Source organism: Anguilla rostrata, chromosome 16 (genome assembly GCF_018555375.3).
Source record: "Anguilla rostrata isolate EN2019 chromosome 16, ASM1855537v3, whole genome shotgun sequence".
Classification (NCBI taxonomy): domain Eukaryota; kingdom Metazoa; phylum Chordata; class Actinopteri; order Anguilliformes; family Anguillidae; genus Anguilla; species Anguilla rostrata.
Genome location: NC_057948.1, coordinates 13,664,173 through 13,681,001, shown reverse-complemented (window position 1 = coordinate 13,681,001; position 16,829 = coordinate 13,664,173). Strand labels below are relative to the sequence as shown.

At 40.3% G+C, this 16,829-nt stretch overlaps 2 protein-coding genes and 3 non-coding genes across 9 annotated transcripts in view; all 5 read left to right on the top strand.

Annotated features, from left to right (window-relative positions):
• The window catches only part of csnk1g1 (casein kinase 1, gamma 1), a 66,916-nt gene extending 58,798 nt beyond the window's left edge, over positions 1–8,118 (top strand). For all 4 annotated transcript variants that reach the window (XM_064313364.1, XM_064313362.1, XM_064313365.1 and 1 more), the window contains one exon: positions 1,827–8,118. In XM_064313364.1, coding sequence (XP_064169434.1) covers positions 1,827–1,881 — 55 coding nt within the window. In that variant the 3' untranslated portion in view covers positions 1,882–8,118. The remainder of the gene's footprint in view (positions 1–1,826) is intronic.
• A 1,157-nt stretch (positions 8,119–9,275) lies between these two features.
• On the top strand, positions 9,276–13,886 carry zgc:114188 (40S ribosomal protein S17-like). Of its 2 annotated transcripts, none has more exons than XM_064313367.1 (5): positions 9,276–9,423; positions 10,309–10,460; positions 11,299–11,404; positions 12,960–13,025; positions 13,766–13,886. In XM_064313367.1, the coding sequence occupies exons 1-5, from the start codon at positions 9,421–9,423 to the stop codon at positions 13,841–13,843; spliced, it is 405 nt and encodes a 134-aa protein (XP_064169437.1). In that variant the 5' UTR covers positions 9,276–9,420; the 3' UTR covers positions 13,844–13,886. The 2 variants fall into 2 exon arrangements, with proteins under 2 accessions (XP_064169437.1, XP_064169436.1); XM_064313366.1 differs by lacking the exon at positions 9,276–9,423 and adding an exon at positions 10,193–10,214.
• LOC135242784 (small nucleolar RNA SNORA71) lies at positions 10,960–11,086 on the top strand. The gene has a single exon (XR_010326463.1). It is a non-coding gene; the product is annotated as a small nucleolar RNA SNORA71 (small nucleolar RNA).
• On the top strand, positions 12,051–12,177 carry LOC135242785 (small nucleolar RNA SNORA71). Its single transcript, XR_010326464.1, has one exon. It is a non-coding gene; the product is annotated as a small nucleolar RNA SNORA71 (small nucleolar RNA).
• On the top strand, positions 13,280–13,406 carry LOC135242783 (small nucleolar RNA SNORA71). The gene has a single exon (XR_010326462.1). It is a non-coding gene; the product is annotated as a small nucleolar RNA SNORA71 (small nucleolar RNA).
• Positions 13,887–16,829: the final 2,943 nt, after the last annotated feature.

Here is a 16,829-nt window from a genome sequence, read left to right as displayed (position 1 = left end):
GCGGGAGGGGTGAGGGTGTGCAGGGGCACCCGAGGGGGTCCGAGGAGAAGGGGCTGTTCACACAGGGTCTGTTCTGCTGTGTGATTGGCTAAAGTGTGCCGTAGATGTGGCTTCATACTCTGCATGGACATATTAGAATTTAAGCTTTTTATGTAATTTTACATTATGGTCAGCCTGCTCTTGCAGTCATAGCTTGGGGAGAAACCATCTGGAAGTGAGTAATTAAAACCCAAAGTTAGAAGTGTTGCTTTTAAAACACTTTGCATAGTAGCATATTTATAGGACTAGGATTTGAATTGAATTGAGTTTATTTTGCACAATAATTTGTTTATTTTGTCAAATAATAAATAAGTTGCAGAACCAAACCATGAAAATAACAAAAACACATAAGGCAATTTCTTAATAATTAAGAAATAATTATTGCATGTTCTAAAACGAATAGAAAAAAATAAGCACTTTTTTGTTCTTGCCGCATTTCAAATATTTTAAGTAGTGACATTATTATCTTACTAATTTAGGTACCCATCTACCCACAGACTTTCATATATACACATTGCATACATACACACACATATATATATATATATATATATATATATATATATATGCAGCAAGCTGGTAGATGCCTGGTGACCTGACCCCGTTCCTGATGTCTCTTTACTCCCTCACTCTGACCCCTGCAGCTGCCAATTTTGAGACCAAAACAAGCATTTCAGAGACTCGACTAACTCAGATTGTGGGAGAGATGTCTAGCGACATATACAGGAATCTTAGCAACACTTTCTTTACTGCAGGCCTCTGTATTCCTGTCCTTTACATGTCTCAGTGTGTCTTACTCTTCAAAGGACAAAGTTACTAGCTTGAAGTGGCCAAAAGACCCTTTTTGTTAAGTCTGTTCTCTAGTCTTAACAGATAGGATGGGTCATTTGTGGTGAGCCTGACTATTCTCTTATGCACTTGGTACACAGTTGTCTGTTTTGTTCTTTAAAACAGACAACGTCCTTGGTGGGACAGGTACAGCTATACACAGAGCAGGGGTTAGATATTGTACTGGGTTTAATAGTGTCCGTGTGTTAGGAGGCCTGTATGCCCCACTGGAGCTCACCAGTCTTTTGGGGGGGAGGCCCATGGCGAGCCTGATCGCTTTCTTGTGTGTCATAGTCTGGAGCTCTCTCCACTGCATGACCTCCACCATCTTCACAGAACCATTCTGTCGTGTGGTCGTTGTCATTTTAACTGTACTGTTTTTGCCGTGTGATTGTGCTTTTAAAATTCCGCCTCCTAAGTATCTATGATTCTGGTACATTGTGCAAAAAAAGTTACCTTTTTAAATGCATTTTAAGTGAATACCCTGTCACATAAATTTTGTGACCAAATAAAACATCTTTTATATAAAAAGATTTTTGAATACAAGCTGTAGCTAGTGAACTGGTACCACGACCACACATTTTTATTTTGAGTCTTTTTAGTACTAACCCAGAGTTGATTGGTTGATTTGCTAATACTTACTCATTTAAAATGACTGACCTTATTTGCAAGCTGAACTAACAATTCAGTGATTGTGTTTTTGCTGAAGGACCGTGCTGGAAGAAATTCCAGAATGAAGGTCACGCCCTCTCTGTAGTGTAGTGCATCCTGTCATGAGCTCAGCCGTACGGTTCTTTGAGTCTGCAGCATAGATGAGACGGATCCCTCCTTCCCCCTCCTCCATGCTGTGATTGAGATGATGAGCCTCTGCATTTTGTGTGGAAGTTCATGTTGTGACTGATAATCGGGGGAGGTATAAGGAACATTCTCTCTCTCTCCATCCCTCTCTCTGTCCTCAGGTGCTGCTGCTTTTTCAAGCGAAAACGGAAGAAGAACACCCCGAGGCACAAGTGATCCCCCTCCTGCTCCATCCCGTCTCGTTTGGTTGGGTGTTTTTAAAAAGAGAAATCTACAAAGGAAAATGGAAAAAAAGAATACAAAAAGAAGAAAATGAAAAAAGAAATAAACGAAGAGTGCCTGAAAGATGTTGAGCTGAATTGGCGCGAGGGGACTTGCTGATGAGAGGCATGCACGTTTAGTCTCTATGGGAGTTGCCCCCAACCCCCCTGTCCACACACACACACACGCGCGCGCACACACGCACACACACGCCATTTTTTCTCCCTTCAGTGCGTTGGAGCAGGTTAAGGGCTTAATGGGCATGACCCTCCAGCAGGGATGTAGAGGAGACCAGAGGCCCCCTGGGGCGACAGTGCACCTGATGACCTGCTTTTCCGTTACCACTCCCCACCCACCCCTGCGCTCAGCGGGGTGCGGCCTTTTTTATTTATTTATTTTTTGTTGCTCCAGTGGGAGTGGATGTGGAAGTGAAGAGCCAGGCCCTTCTTCACACCCCCCGTGTGCACAGCAGTAGGGTCAGGGGCTGTTGTAATGTTCAGACCATGCTGGGCACGGAGCTCACAGGAGTGCTATACATTCCCATATTTGTTTGTTTTTCTCCACCTATGTCCTGTTTATTGATTGTACTGGACCGTGCTCTTGAGCAGTGGTCAGACGGTGATGGAGCAGTGGTGGTCAATCGGTAGTCTAACAGTGGCCCTTGCTTTCAGGTGTAACGTACTCTCAAACGGTCTCTCTGAATATCAGGCATTAAATACAGCATCTTATGCGATATTGCCACCCGGTGTGTTGCGGGTGTGTTTGTAAGATTTCAGTCCGTATATAAAATGTTGGTGAAGGCAGCGGAGGACTTTCCTCTGGGCTGGGAGAGTTCTTTAGTGGTGTGCTGATCCTGTGAAATATTTGGAATTGTTGGTTGTGGCTGCTCTGTCATGCCTCTATCTCCACTCTGCTTCAGTGTGCACTCTGTCTGCAGCAGACAGCGGCTTCTCTCTAAACGCAAAAATGTCATCACCCAGAATGTAAGAATAGGAGCTTACCCTTGTTATCCCATTTGATTGTGCAGTGGTCACTCCCGCCAGTGTTTTTGTGGGTGAGGGGAAAGCTCGGGGGCGGTGTGGTCACGCACAGCATCACCAGTGGACAGCCTGGGGCCACTCTTGCTAGCTGAGAGCCAAAAGAAAACTGCAGTATGGTAGTACGTCAGGCCACCATATTCTGACGAACACCGTTTAAAGCTGCTTGTTTGAAAGCATTCTCAATATTCCACCACTACACTATTTCAAATCATTCCAACTGCTTGCTGCTTCTAAGCCTTTTTTTGTGGTAAAATGGGCGTGTCTTATTTGAGCCTTCATGACTGTCACTCTTATTGCTCAAGTGTAAAACATTTCCTGACAATCTCATTTCAGAGGAAATACCAGTACCTAATGAATGCCTGCTCCAGCTGAAATAAATGCATTCGTGCACTCTTCAGCATTCCTTGGGAACTGAACTTTGTGGTTTGTCAGTGCTGTAGTCAGGATAGGTGGGATTGTAACCATGTGGGCATGAGCAGAGATGCTGCTCCTAGTGACTACTTGTGCTGTTCTCCGGTGTTTTCGCTCGCTGTAAAATTTGGGTGGACTTAACTGAGAGAGAGTTATTTCCTTATCTGAATGGTCATATTTAGATGGTTGTATATTAAGATCTTTCCTCAAACTGATGCTTTATGCTTTCCAGGTGAAAATGAAAAGAAATTAAGAAAAAGTGGAATTATTTACTCCTCAAAATCACTTTGGAAATAGCCTGCAATGTAGAATGTTGATAGAATGTAGAAGCAGACCTTGAGAGGATTCACTTTGTGCAGCTGGCCTTTTAAAGTCTCTTTAACTGGGGATGGGGGGAATGATTTCATTTCCTTTCTGCGATTCCAGTACTGCCTTCTCACTCCAGTAATGAAGTATTCTGATTTGAAGCACGGCGAGCTTTTAGGTTATCTGTCTCACGTACTGCCCTACATAGCATTGTAAATGTCCTGACCTGGGCGCTGATTGTTAGATTTTGTTGCGTACAGTTCTACTGTCTTGTTCCATCAAACACTGCGTGCCCCAGAGAACTGTGCTGCAATCCAGAGACAGTGACCAAACTCCAGGCCTGGATCTGAGGATACTGGAGAGCGGACAGACTCTGATCAGGACCATGAGTGCACTCTTAATACACTGGCACCGGCTGCCCCTGCAATCTCTACTGTTCAATGCCTTAACCAGTTCACCACTCAGCAGAGCCGGCCAGGGCAGCTGTCTGGGCCCTGTGGCGAGACGCCATCTTGTTCCTTTGCGACTCTTTCTCTGTAGGAACCTGGAAATGTTGCATCCTGGTTCAGAGCAGCAACCCAGACTGTGGGAGAGGGTTTCCCCCAAAATGAGATGTCCACATTTTCCACTCTTCACAAAATGTCCATTAATGCCAACTATACCAAATTCAGTCTTCTGTCAGAACTCAAGGCACTGAGTGATGAGAAATGGACTCCTGGCTTCTGTTTAGTTTTTTTTTTTTTTTTTTCTTCCCCCCCGCAATTCCCCTTTTTTTATTTTCAAATGAACTTTTGACATGCAATGTGTGCCCCCTTAAACAGAGCTGCCATGCTGAAAATGGGAATGTCACAAAGCTGGGATTGCTTGGTCTCCTTTGACAAGGATGTCCGCAGGATTCACCAAAAGTGACTGTGTTCACTCTGGCAAGGAGCGCGAGGGAAGAAAGCAGGCGGAGGTTCTCTGGGAAAAGTGTGTTTTCTTTTTTAATATTCCTGTTGTTTGTTCCTCTCAGATGTAGCAGAGGATTTGCTTTGAATGAATGCAAAAGTCGTAATTGTAAGTAGTGACGATGTTGCCTTGCTTTTTTCTGTTGACACCTGTTCGCAGCATTAATTCCATAGGGTTTTCATAATTTTTTTTATTTTTTATTGTATTTCATTTCATAATATATACTAAATGTGAACTGAAAATGTATGATATACTGTAATCTTTTTAATCCAAATGGCCATGCTTTTCTGGGGAAGAGTGAAACCACAGCTGGTGACTTTGACTGCACTACATTTCCCTTGTTGTTTACCTGAGGTGAGATCCCCAGTCCTGTACTGTACTGTTGAGCTTGTGACAAATTACATGATTTCATCTGTGTTGTAATAGCAAAGTAAAATATAAACAGAAGCCTAATGGACAAGGTTATTTCCTAGTATTTATGAAATATTATCAGTTTACCAAAATTCTTCCTTTTTATTACTCCCTTCATAATTCTCAAATGTATATAAATATATTTATACACAGACCTACATACATACATAGTGTATGTGTGTGTGTGTTTGTGTGCGCCTGCGTGTGTGTGTTTGTGTGTGTGCGCGTGCGTGTGCATGTGTGTGTTTGTAATTAAAGCTGAATCCATGAAATAAAACACTAGTCTATGAAATTCACCTCCTGGTGGGGTGCTGGAATTGGTGTCTTATATAGACATGCTTGTCTTATTACAACACCATTGGCTGCCACCAAGGGCTCAAGATGACTTCATACAAACATCTTTGTACAACAGGACTGTATATTTCTGTGCTCAAGTCTGTATACCCCCCCCCTTAATTGCCCTCCCCCCTTAATTTTGTGATGTATTTCTGTTGCTCTGCAGTCTAAATTAATGTCAAATGTACTTGAATATGGGAAAAAAGAAAAACATGGGAGTTGATTTTTATTTTTTAGGTCCTCTAATCACTCATAGCAAACAGATCATATTTTATGTAAATGGTTAGCTTCTTGAGCAAGTGTGGTATTTTACTGCTAAAATAATGCATCATGTGCCTCTTGACTATATTCTGGATGCGTTGCGGAGTCTTTTCTGTGACGCTTTCCGCCCCAGATGTCTACCTGGGATCTGTTGAAATGCCACTAATTCTAGCTGCAGCCATTTTGTATTTAAACAAGAAAAATGAAATGGTGAATGCTGATCCAAGGTCTGTGCTTTTAAGTTTTAAGGGTGATATATGGGCCTCCTTTGCTGGCTGCTGTCAGGTTTGGATGTTTTGGCTGGTTGATATGAATTCCCCTTTCACTGGGGGATGCTCTGTCTGTTTTGTTCTCTGAGCAGCTTTCCATTCTCCAGTCCCAGTCTCGCCTCTGAGAACATCTGGGCTTTTCTGAGTAACTGTGCACTTGAGTTTTCTTTATGCTGTTCAGTTTGTTTTCAGAACTGAGGTGTTCTCTCAGATGTATGGCAACAGGAATTAGATATTAGGCTATTCCCCCTCTGACTTTATTCTAGTGATCTCTTGATTTTTTTTTTTTTTTTTAAGCTCTGCCAGAATTCTAGTTTTCTGTAGGTGGCGCTATGTCATTGGTCAAAGGTTCTGATCAGACTTTGCAGGGAGAACAGGGACACCTGCTGGACAGTCTCCCCAGCAGTAGAATGTTATTTAACCCACATGGGGCACTGCACTGAAACGCTCGCACCGGTTTGTATTGGCCTGGGAGAGTGAACTGACTACTACGAATCCTTTCTTTCTCTTCTGACTGCTCTCCCTGATGCCAGCCCATCGACTGCTGGGTCTTTTTACCAGTGAATATTGGAAAGATAAAGCAGACATTTTCATAGTTGCTCTCCTTTAAGATGGTGCCATGTTGTCCACCCGTTATAGCTTGCATTGTGTGAAGTTGAAAAGTGTAAGAGGCTGCCTTGTGAAGTTAACAGAATGGGCCAAAGATGCTTTTCTAGTTAGGAGGGAGCATCCAGTAAGGAAGTTGTAAGATCATTCTTGTTGGAAGCTGATCACATTTTCCTCTTCAGCCAAAATGTATCCTGTTCAGAGTGTGCGAGCTTTCCTTCTGGTTTTCACTGAGATCGCTGTTCTATTTTGGCTCTTGACTGATATGTGCTCTTTCCTTTAAGTTGACAGGCCTGATGTGAAGTCTCTTGGGAAAATGAGAAAATCACTTGCATTCGTTTTTGACTTGCTTCCCTTACTTTTTGCGAATAATAAAAATGGGCATTTTCTGGTTTTCTTTTTTTTATTTTTTATTTTTTTACTTTTAACAGAAGTACGTTTCATTTAATTCAATCATTTTTGTTTTTATTATGACAGCATCGCAAATAAATGAATAAACAATATTGTACCTTTAAACAAAATTAGCAAATACATTTTTAAAAAGATTGCACAAGTGCTCCAAGAAGGAATTCCATTTTCATGGGCTGTCCTGTCTCCATTGATTGCATCTGCATGGCAATATGGACCCGGAAGTGGTTGGTTTCGTAAGCAAGGCTTTCTTGTAGTCTATTGTGAGCATGTGGCTGTCACACTGGTATTACCTTTAGCCATAATTGTACTTTAATTACTTTCTGCACACTTTTTAAAATCTAATCTGAATTTTACACAAGCTCGCTTTCAGATTAAAGTTTATTTCCAGAGCACACGTTTCTCTTTCAACATCATTCCAAGACACTTTGCCTCTCGATGAGTGTCATTTGTTTATAAATGGCTGATCTCGCCAGTTCATCATCTGTTTTTCCATGCATGTGTCAAAATGGCGTGCAAAACCTCAACAATTCATCTGCAGAGAGAGAGAAAGCTGATAGAGCATAATTTATGTTGTCTTTGGTTCTTTGGCACTTTTTAAGTCGCTATACTGTAGATTTGTCTCAGTTTCAGATGGGGAGAGGGTGGGTAACAAACATGACTGCAATATATAATTATTTCCAATTGTAAAATTGTACAAAGTTCACCATTGTTTTTATGTTAGTTGGATTCTGTAAGACCAGCCTGATTTTTTTTTTTCTTCAAAACTGTGGAAATCAGACATGTACAGTGCAAGAGTCTATTTTTCCTCTTGTCCAGGCAGTGGTTTCAAAGCAATGGTTAAGAGTCGAGTCTTAAAAACTGTATTATGAATATTGTGTTGAAATGAATGTCACTTCAAAAATGTATTTGAATGGTTTATCCTGGTTAAGGGCTTCAATCCTGAAGGACCCATTTTGGTTTTCTGATTTTGATTTTTTTTATTTTATTATTATAATTATTATTCTTTGTATTATTTTTTAAGTTACAGAAAGATAAAGGTCCTGATTCTCTTAAATGCCTATTTTCCTGAGGCTTCACGTGAAAATGTGTCCACGTGACCTTTAAAAATTTCACTTTTTACTCCCTCCACACTTAAAGGGAAACTCAAGTTTGCACCCTTTTTTATGTAAAATAAAAAATCTCTCTTAACCTTTCTTTTGTCTACGTGTCAGTTTTTCTTGTACATGGCTTGTAAATGGTTCATCAGTCTGATTGCAAAGGGTGAACAGGCGCTTCAAAAGCTGCATGAGACTAGAGAGCACTGAGTCATATGCTTCAGAGCATTACCATTGCCATCCATTAATTTGACATCTGTGGTCTGTGGACATTTTTGTTAACGTGAAAATGATTTCCGTGTCAAACGAATATCTCAAATACATGTTGTCACCATACATAATTGAAGACATGCATTTCTAAACTCAAACCATGAGGGAATTATTTTTCCTCTGAGTTGACTGTTCAGTCATGACCCATACTTTAAAAAATTGTGGACATTGAATTTTTAAAAATCACCATGAAAGGTATTTTTTTCCTGCATATTCTATAAATAATGGGTTTGCATGCAGGTAAACAAACAGGAATTCCATCCATTTTGTCATAGGCTACACTTATACTTGCTCTTTTGCAAAGGATGTCTCTTGCCCCTCACTAAGTCATTCTTTGCTTATGGCTCTTACTGGTGTCACTTGTCTGTCTGGGTTTAACATCCACACTGTACACTGATTTGCTGGGCAAATCAAATCTTCATTTCAGGCAGTTTGGTGTACACCTATGGACACCTTTTGGTCACTAAAAGCCATAAATACAAAAGTAATTTATGGTGAACTATGTATTGTACGGTTGAATCTCGGTGCATTTTATCTTGCCTTCATGAACGAGTATACCACTTAATAGCACGCCTTATGTTTATTTGGTTCAATGTACTAAATAAACATGCATGATGCCAAACACACACACTATTACTATTACCATACTATTTGAATCCCTCAGGGTTTCTTTTCATAGCAAACTGTACAAGTTCAAATTGAACTGACACACCGAAAAATTCAGGTTAAACCATGCCCAAAAACTCGGTGCAGTTAAAGTTAGGCCCAGTTAAATTTTCCTTACCTTACTGTTGGAACTAAAAGTGATGAACAAGAATGGCGAGACCACACAAGACCTTCTTCCACTGTCCGTTCTTGATTTATATAAATTTGGCGTTAAATTACATTTTACGTGTTTATGCGAAGTAAATGGTACATGGTATTCAATGCCTGGCACTGGCAGTGAAGGGCTGCAGCCTATTTTTTACAGTCTCTGGCTGCAGCGGGGTACATCCTTACATCCGATTAACTCCGATTCGATAGAGGGCGACATAATACATGTGCCCTCCTTTCGAGTACCTGTTCTTCCGGGTTCCATGATAAACTTCCGGTCCCTGGGTTTGTCGTTCTCTTCTACCATCCCGATTCAACATGGTGGGTAGCGGAGAAAGCTTGTGCTTTTTAATATCAGTCTTAATCCTTGCTTTATGTTACCCATACCAGCTGTTTTGAACTCTTATCGTGAAAATCAAAGTGTTGTGGACAGTTTCAAGAATATATTTGATGATGATGCCCTTAGGTTGACGATATATGAGGAGTTTTTAAGAGAGTGGGCTATTCGCTGCTAACGGGAATACTGTAGCTCGGTCTCGACAAGCTAGCTAGATGTTGCATGCGAAATGTTTGGACAATTGTTGTCCAAATGTTACTCAGGTGCTAAAATAGTTTTTGGAAATGGATAAGTAATATTATAGGGCTAGCCAGCATTTGGATATTTACCAGCTAGGAGTCGCATTTTTGTGTCCTTCGGGTACATAACACGTTAACGTTAATCTGGCCTTGAAGGCGTTGGATTGGGGCAAACGATAAGGTTTGCAGTCATTTTAAATTTTCACGGTTGATGGCTGTTCTGCTTGCTAAGTTTTTGGATATCTAACTGGATGGCTAAAATGGATCGGACGTGACTTAAATGGGGTAATGTTACATCACGGTTGTCAATGATAGTAGTAGCGCTTCGTATTTCTACGTAACTTTACCTTTACTGTTCCCAAGTGCGATTTTTTTTGTATGTACAAAATCATCACAGTACAGGACAAACGAGAAATTAGCAATACAGTGTACTGTAGCATTGGCATGGATAGCAGGACAGTCGAGCAATAATATTGAGAAACCGAATAAGAGGTCTCATGGATATTCTCTAACCAGTCGATTGATTTCATATGATGGTAACATTGAATCCTCTGTTTAAGAGGGAGTTTTGATCCAGTGTTAAGTGGAAGTCCTGTACTGACCAAAGGTTTTTTTATGTTCTGTCTACAGGGACGCGTCAGGACAAAGACGGTGAAAAAGGCCGCACGGGTCATCATTGAGAAGTACTACACCCGTCTGGGCAATGACTTCCACACAAACAAAAGGGTGTGTGAGGAGATTGCCATCATCCCCAGCAAGAAACTGCGGAACAAGATTGCAGGGTGAGTGACAGCCAGACTCTGTCCCTGGGTCCCACTGGTCCTGACCATCCATGCATCAAGCTGTGATTTGACCAGAGTGTGTTGTCCTTCACTACTTGTCCCGTAGGCCTGAAACTGTAAATACAAACTTTGCACTGTATCAAGTTTATACTTGAGATGCAGTCTTTTTGAAGTGTTGTGAAAACCGCAAATCAAAGGTACTTTTCTATATAGAATTGTTATTTTTTTAGTCGTAGAAAATATCAGATCATTGTTTTAGCGCTTGTGTATAAAACAAGGGTTTATTAACTCCAAGCCAAGCAGCTGTTGAGGAAATATGTTTTCTGTGACCTGTCTCAAATAAAATTTAACCTAATGTGGATAAAGGGGGAATAAGTTGTTTTTTAGCCTTTTTTAATATAGTATTGTGATTCAAATTGATATCTAGGTTTAATGATGCAGTAATGCTTCAAATATGTTTTGCTTACTGCATTTTCATATACTAAAATATTCTCTCCGTCCCTGTATCGAAAGTGACTATGGTCTGCATGTAGCCAGGTCATTGATAATACAGGGAGAGTGATCTGAAAGCCTTTCCCGTGTTTGTTGGGTGCTCTGTCCCTGTCAAACCCTGTATCTTTCAGACATTGTTTTCTGTGAAAAAAATATTTTATGTAGCCATATGGACAGTGGCCAGTGTGGTGTGTAATTGGAAATTTGTGTGTAAGGAATGCAAGACATTTTTCCCCTATGTTTCGTGACCCCATCTACACACTAATGCAGACTGTGAGTGTAATGGGTCATACGTAAATGTGCTTCTAATTGAGTCCCAACAACAGCAGTGTGATTCCGTCCTCAGGTATGTCACCCATTTGATGAAGCGCATCCAGAGAGGCCCCGTCCGAGGCATCTCCATCAAACTGCAGGAGGAGGAGAGAGAGAGGAGGGACAACTATGTTCCTGAGGTCAGTGTCTGCAGCCCACTACAGCTCTCTTAACAGAAACGCACTCCGCACATGTGCGTGCTCTCCTAGCATACCAAACCTAGTTGCCTTTATTAAGCCAATGCATTGGGTGAAATTGACCCTGCTCCTTCATCTTGAAATTTGTGTGTTTTCTGTAGGGCTGCACAGGTGATTAAAATGATAATCACGTTTGTTTTACTCAGTGTTGTGATTAGCGTGATAATCACGATTATTCATTGACTTTGTTAACCAAATAGTTTTGTTGCACTTGAGCATATAAATCAATAGAAAAGTGTTGTCTTCAGGTGTTCATCATACTGAACTTATGGCTCTTAAGGTGGTTGAATTGGGTCTTCTTTGTGGGTTGACACAACTAATGATGCTTTGCAGAATTTTTGGTTCTCAATCCAGAAATTTTCCAACTGGCAGATTTGGTCCGTTTCAAGGAACTCGCTCTTTGTGTCCTGCTGCTTCTAACAAGCTTTTTCCCAGCATTTTTAGATGCTACCCAAAACCGTCTGTTTTTAGCCTTTTTTATATAGTATTGTGATTCAAACTTTATTTGATCTATAGGTTTAATGATGCAGTAATGTTTCAAAGTATGTTTTGCTTACTGCGTTTACATCTTCTAAAATGTTCTGTCAGTCCCTGTATCGAAAGTGACTATGGTCTGCATGTAGCCAGGTCATTGATAGTACAGGGAGAGTGATCTGAAAGCCTTTCCCGTGTTTGTTGGGTGCTCTGTCCCTGTCAAACCCTGTATCTTTCAGACATTGTTTTCTGTTTTAAACAAATCTATGTTGGGGGGATAAATGTTAGGAGAGGGCCTCCATATTGTTCAGGAGTAATAAATGGGTTTTTTTTCAGCCAAAATAAGGGATTCTGGGTCCTGCCCCCTTTTTCAGTTTAATGGAGTGCTTGTTTCGATACAGCAGGGCAGGCATTCTAACTGCTTCAATGTCACGGGTTTCATTTTCGTTAAACATGGAAGCCAAAATTGTGATCAATATTAATGTATGGCCCTCATACGCCATATTTGATTTATTACTAAAACAGTCCTTATTTGAATTACACTTATAGTTCACTCGTCTTTTAGCATCTGGTGGCCGTTCGTTATGTTCAACCATTACTCCTATGCATCAGTTTAAATACCTATTCTTATGCCTACGATTGGGTGGTAACACAATTTCCTGTAAGATGGCTGAGTGGTCCATTTTTTGGCAAGAAAATGTAAGCCTAAATTTTTAGCCACATTTATGGGAAAGATCACTGGACTCCATCCAGTCCTCAAACAAAGGCATTTTTCTGAACTTGATTAAAGGAGTTAAGTGTAACATTAAAACGCTTGTCAATATGTGCTATATGCGCCTGCATCAAATTTGATCATGACACGTGTATTTCCTGGCCACTGCTAGACACATCCTATGTCTTAAAATCTGTTCCTTTTTCATGGGCCTGTAGGCTAACTGTTTATTCCATTGAATACATTGAGTGACTATGTTTTCATATCTTGAGGATTCCTGTGAAACTTAAATGTTGTAACTCTGCATTTCAGGTCTCTGCCTTGGACCAGGAGATCATTGAGGTGGATCCTGACACGAAGGAGATGCTGAAGTTGCTGGTATGACACTCTAAAAGTTGAACTATGCGGTTGTTCCCTGTACTTGGACCGGTACTTCTCTCTAGGGGTTTCGTCATACTTGTTCCTGGTTATGGTTATACACTTTGTTGTACGTCGCTCTGGATAAGAGCGTCTGCCAAATGCCTGTAATGTAATGTAATGTAAAAGAGCTGGTGTTTGATAGCTTGGTTTTTGTCATGTTGCATTTCAGTCACTTGCTGTCAGTTGGCGAGATTATACGATTATATTGAAGACCCTGTATCGAAAGTGACTATGGTCTGCATGTAGCCAGGTCATTGATAATACAGGGAGAGTGATCTGAAAGCCTTTCCCGTGTTTGTTGGGTGCTCTGTCCCTGTCAAACCCTGTATCTTTCAGACAGTTCTCCACCATTCTTCCAGCTGCTGTGTGTGGCTGCAGTTGTAACATTGAATTATGCACCTTGTTCAGAGCAGTAATACTTGATGCATTGTTTTCAGTGTAATTGTGATTGGATCATTGTTCAATTTTGTGTTTCAAATGAAATAATTTCAGTCTAATGTTGGAAGGGAATTTGTCCAGGCATTAGAGCATATATGAACTAATGGGAGATTCTGTCATCAGCTTCCATTTGAAATATCCTAATTTTTAAAAACCAAGCCACAGCATGAGTTGCTGGCATATCAGTGTATGCGTAGGGACATGCTTTCCTCACTGGTGGGCGATTGGAGATCCGTAACATATCACTTTCTTCCCCCTAGGACTTTGGCAGCCTGTCCAACTTGCAGGTCACCCAGCCCACTGTTGGAATGAACTTCAAAACACCCAGAGGAGTGTGAATATTTGTCATGTACCCCTCAATAAAGAAAGGAAAAAAATAAACCTGTGTTTTTGTTGTACAAAATAATGCATCTTGTGTTCTTAGTGATTGGCTTTTTGAATGTTTTAGCGATTCATTTGTTAGATGTAGTGTTCATAAAAGATTTGAAGATTTGATTTTAAACTGTACTAAACCAGTTTTTAAAAAATAATTCTATCATAAGTTGACTACAGTGTGTAGTGCCTTCCATTGGTCATAATATATCTGTGTTGAAATATATTTCAGAGACCTTGCACTTGGAAGTAATTAATTTTTTTCAAGTAAATTGTTTCCCTCTTCAAATGAAAGAAGGAGCAAATGCCAACTAATTGGTCTTTGTTTTCATGTGGTGAAATAGTATAAACTTGGTCTCTAATTCATCATGATCATGGTCTCTAATTACAAGTGAAGTTTCAAAACCTCAAATACGTTTCCAGGATCGTATTGAACCACATTGATAAGAAAAATGTCTAAGATTACTTATTTTGGTGATGCAATTTTTGGTCATTAATCAGATTAGCGTTAAAGTGTGATTTAAAAGAATTGAAAATAGTTTCTGATGACCTGGCTTTACTGTGGCCAGTATAGAGATATTGATGCATTTGTGGTTTAAAGCAAGAGGGGAAAAACACTGCTGTTCATGAAGGTGTATCAGCACAGATCTTTGACAACTGCTACAGCCCTGTCTGTCTACTGTACACGCCACTGCAGATTGCTTAAGAGGCAGAATTTCTCTCAAAGAGCCTAAATCATACTCTTCAGAGTTCAGTTGTGACTACTGTAAATTTTGTGCTGTAATGAATTCAGGCTAATGCTAGTAGTGTTAGTTAACATTCCCAAGATGGTGGTAATGAAATGTGAAATGGCCTTGTACATGTTAATAGTTTATATATAGTTTGTGTAGAACAAGACTTAATTCTCTTTTATACCAGATTGTATGGTATTAAGATGGCAGTGTTATTTTGGTAAATTCAAAAGATAAATTGGACCAGTGCTGTACAATACATACATGTAATCATGGCATTCATTTATCACAATGAGAATGATTTGTGGGTTACATTGAGTGACTGGATGCGCTGTAGTTAGCCATGACTTTGTTTAATCTAATTACCTTTGGGCAAATATGAATAATTGTGTATATATGGACCCATATTGATTGATTGCATACATCTCTCGATGCTCCTGAACACATCAGTGATGGCACCTGCGGTCATTGGGTGTTTCGGGTATTTCAACATCGGACACTTTCGTCATGGTTGATCAGACCACAACTTGTGTTCAGGTGGCATTTGCCCCGCCCCATGGACCTCTGCTTATCCAGCGCCATCTCGAGGCCTCCGCTGCCATTCCAGTCATGCCCATTACACTCAAGGCTTTGTTGAGTGATTACCCCACTAAACCTCTGCAGCCATGCTCGATAGGCGTACACTTAGCCCTCCAGCCCTGCTTACAGCGGTTTATGTCACGGTCTTCGTAAATGGCCCTCTTACATAATACCTCTCGTGGGCCTCCTACAGGCGGTTCTCCCGCCGCAGTGTCAACTCTTGAAGGTCAATGTTTTTGGTCACTTCTGAAACCAGGAGGATTTCTGGCCTCGGGGTGGTCGTGGCAATGTGCCGTGGAAACTTCAGCTGCTTCTCCAGGTACGCCGAATGCTGCCAGTCCAGCGCAGTCACCAGGATTCCTGAGGCTTCTTGGTTCCTGTGGGCAGCTTCTCTCCAGCCTTCTCCAATGCTCATCAGCTGATGGCTTCCGCTATAGGTTTCAGCTCCTGGTCGTGATGCCAGGTGTACCGGCCTAGCCCCAGAGCCTTTGGACAGCAGCTCAAGATGTGCTCCGAGGTCGCTTTGCCTGGTCAATGCGGGCAGTCCGGAGACGCCACTTTGCCCCATCTGAAGAGGTTCGATGGCCTCGTACACCACCTGGATCAAGAACTTAATGCTTAAGGTCGTTCAAACATGATCTATGTGAAAAACATTTTAAAATGACCTTAGTTGATTCAGATGAATGAGAAATTAAGTTGAATTAACCACCACACAGAAAAAATTGAATATAAATGTGTTCAAAGAAATTTATGATGACTTCTGTGGAAATTGAAGAAATACATAACCTTATGTCCAAAAATTGAGAATCGTTAGTGAATGTTTTATTCATGGGTAGGAAATCATGTTCATAATACAGCTGTGGTGAAATAAATGAACTATAATGTGTTTTTAAAATGTTATGATCAATAATGAGTTTTCATATAAAAATGGCAAAATACATAAGACTATAGTCTTATGTCCAAAACAGGTCAAAAGTGGCACCTATTCCAAAATGCCTATTTTTGGTACAGATGGATTGGAAATCATGTTCATAATACAGCTGTGGTGAAATAAATGAACTATAATGTGTTTTTAAAAAGTTATGATCAATAATGACCATGTAAAAATGGCAAAATACATAAGACTATAGTCTTATGTCCAAAACAGGTCAAAAGTGGCACCTATTCCAAAATGCCTATTTTTGGTACAGATGGATTGGAAATCATGTTCATAATACAGCTGTGGTGAAATAAATGAACTATAATGTGTTTTTAAAATTTTAATGATCAATAATGACCATGTAAAAATGGCAAAATACATAAGACTATAGTCTTATGTCCAAAACAGGTCAAAAGTGACACCTATTCCAAAATGCCTATTTTTGGTACAGATGGATTGGAAATCATGTTCATAATACAGCTGTGGTGAAATAAATGAACTATAATGTGTTTTTAAAATGTTATGATCAATAATGAGTTTTCATGTAAAAATGGCAAAATACATAAGACTATAGTCTTATGTCCAAAACAGGTCAAAAGTGGCACCTATTCCAAAATGCCTATTTTTGGTACAGATGGATTGGAAATCATGTTCATAATACAGCTGTGGTGAAATAAATGAACTATAATGTGTTTTTAAAATGTTATGATCAATAATGAGTTT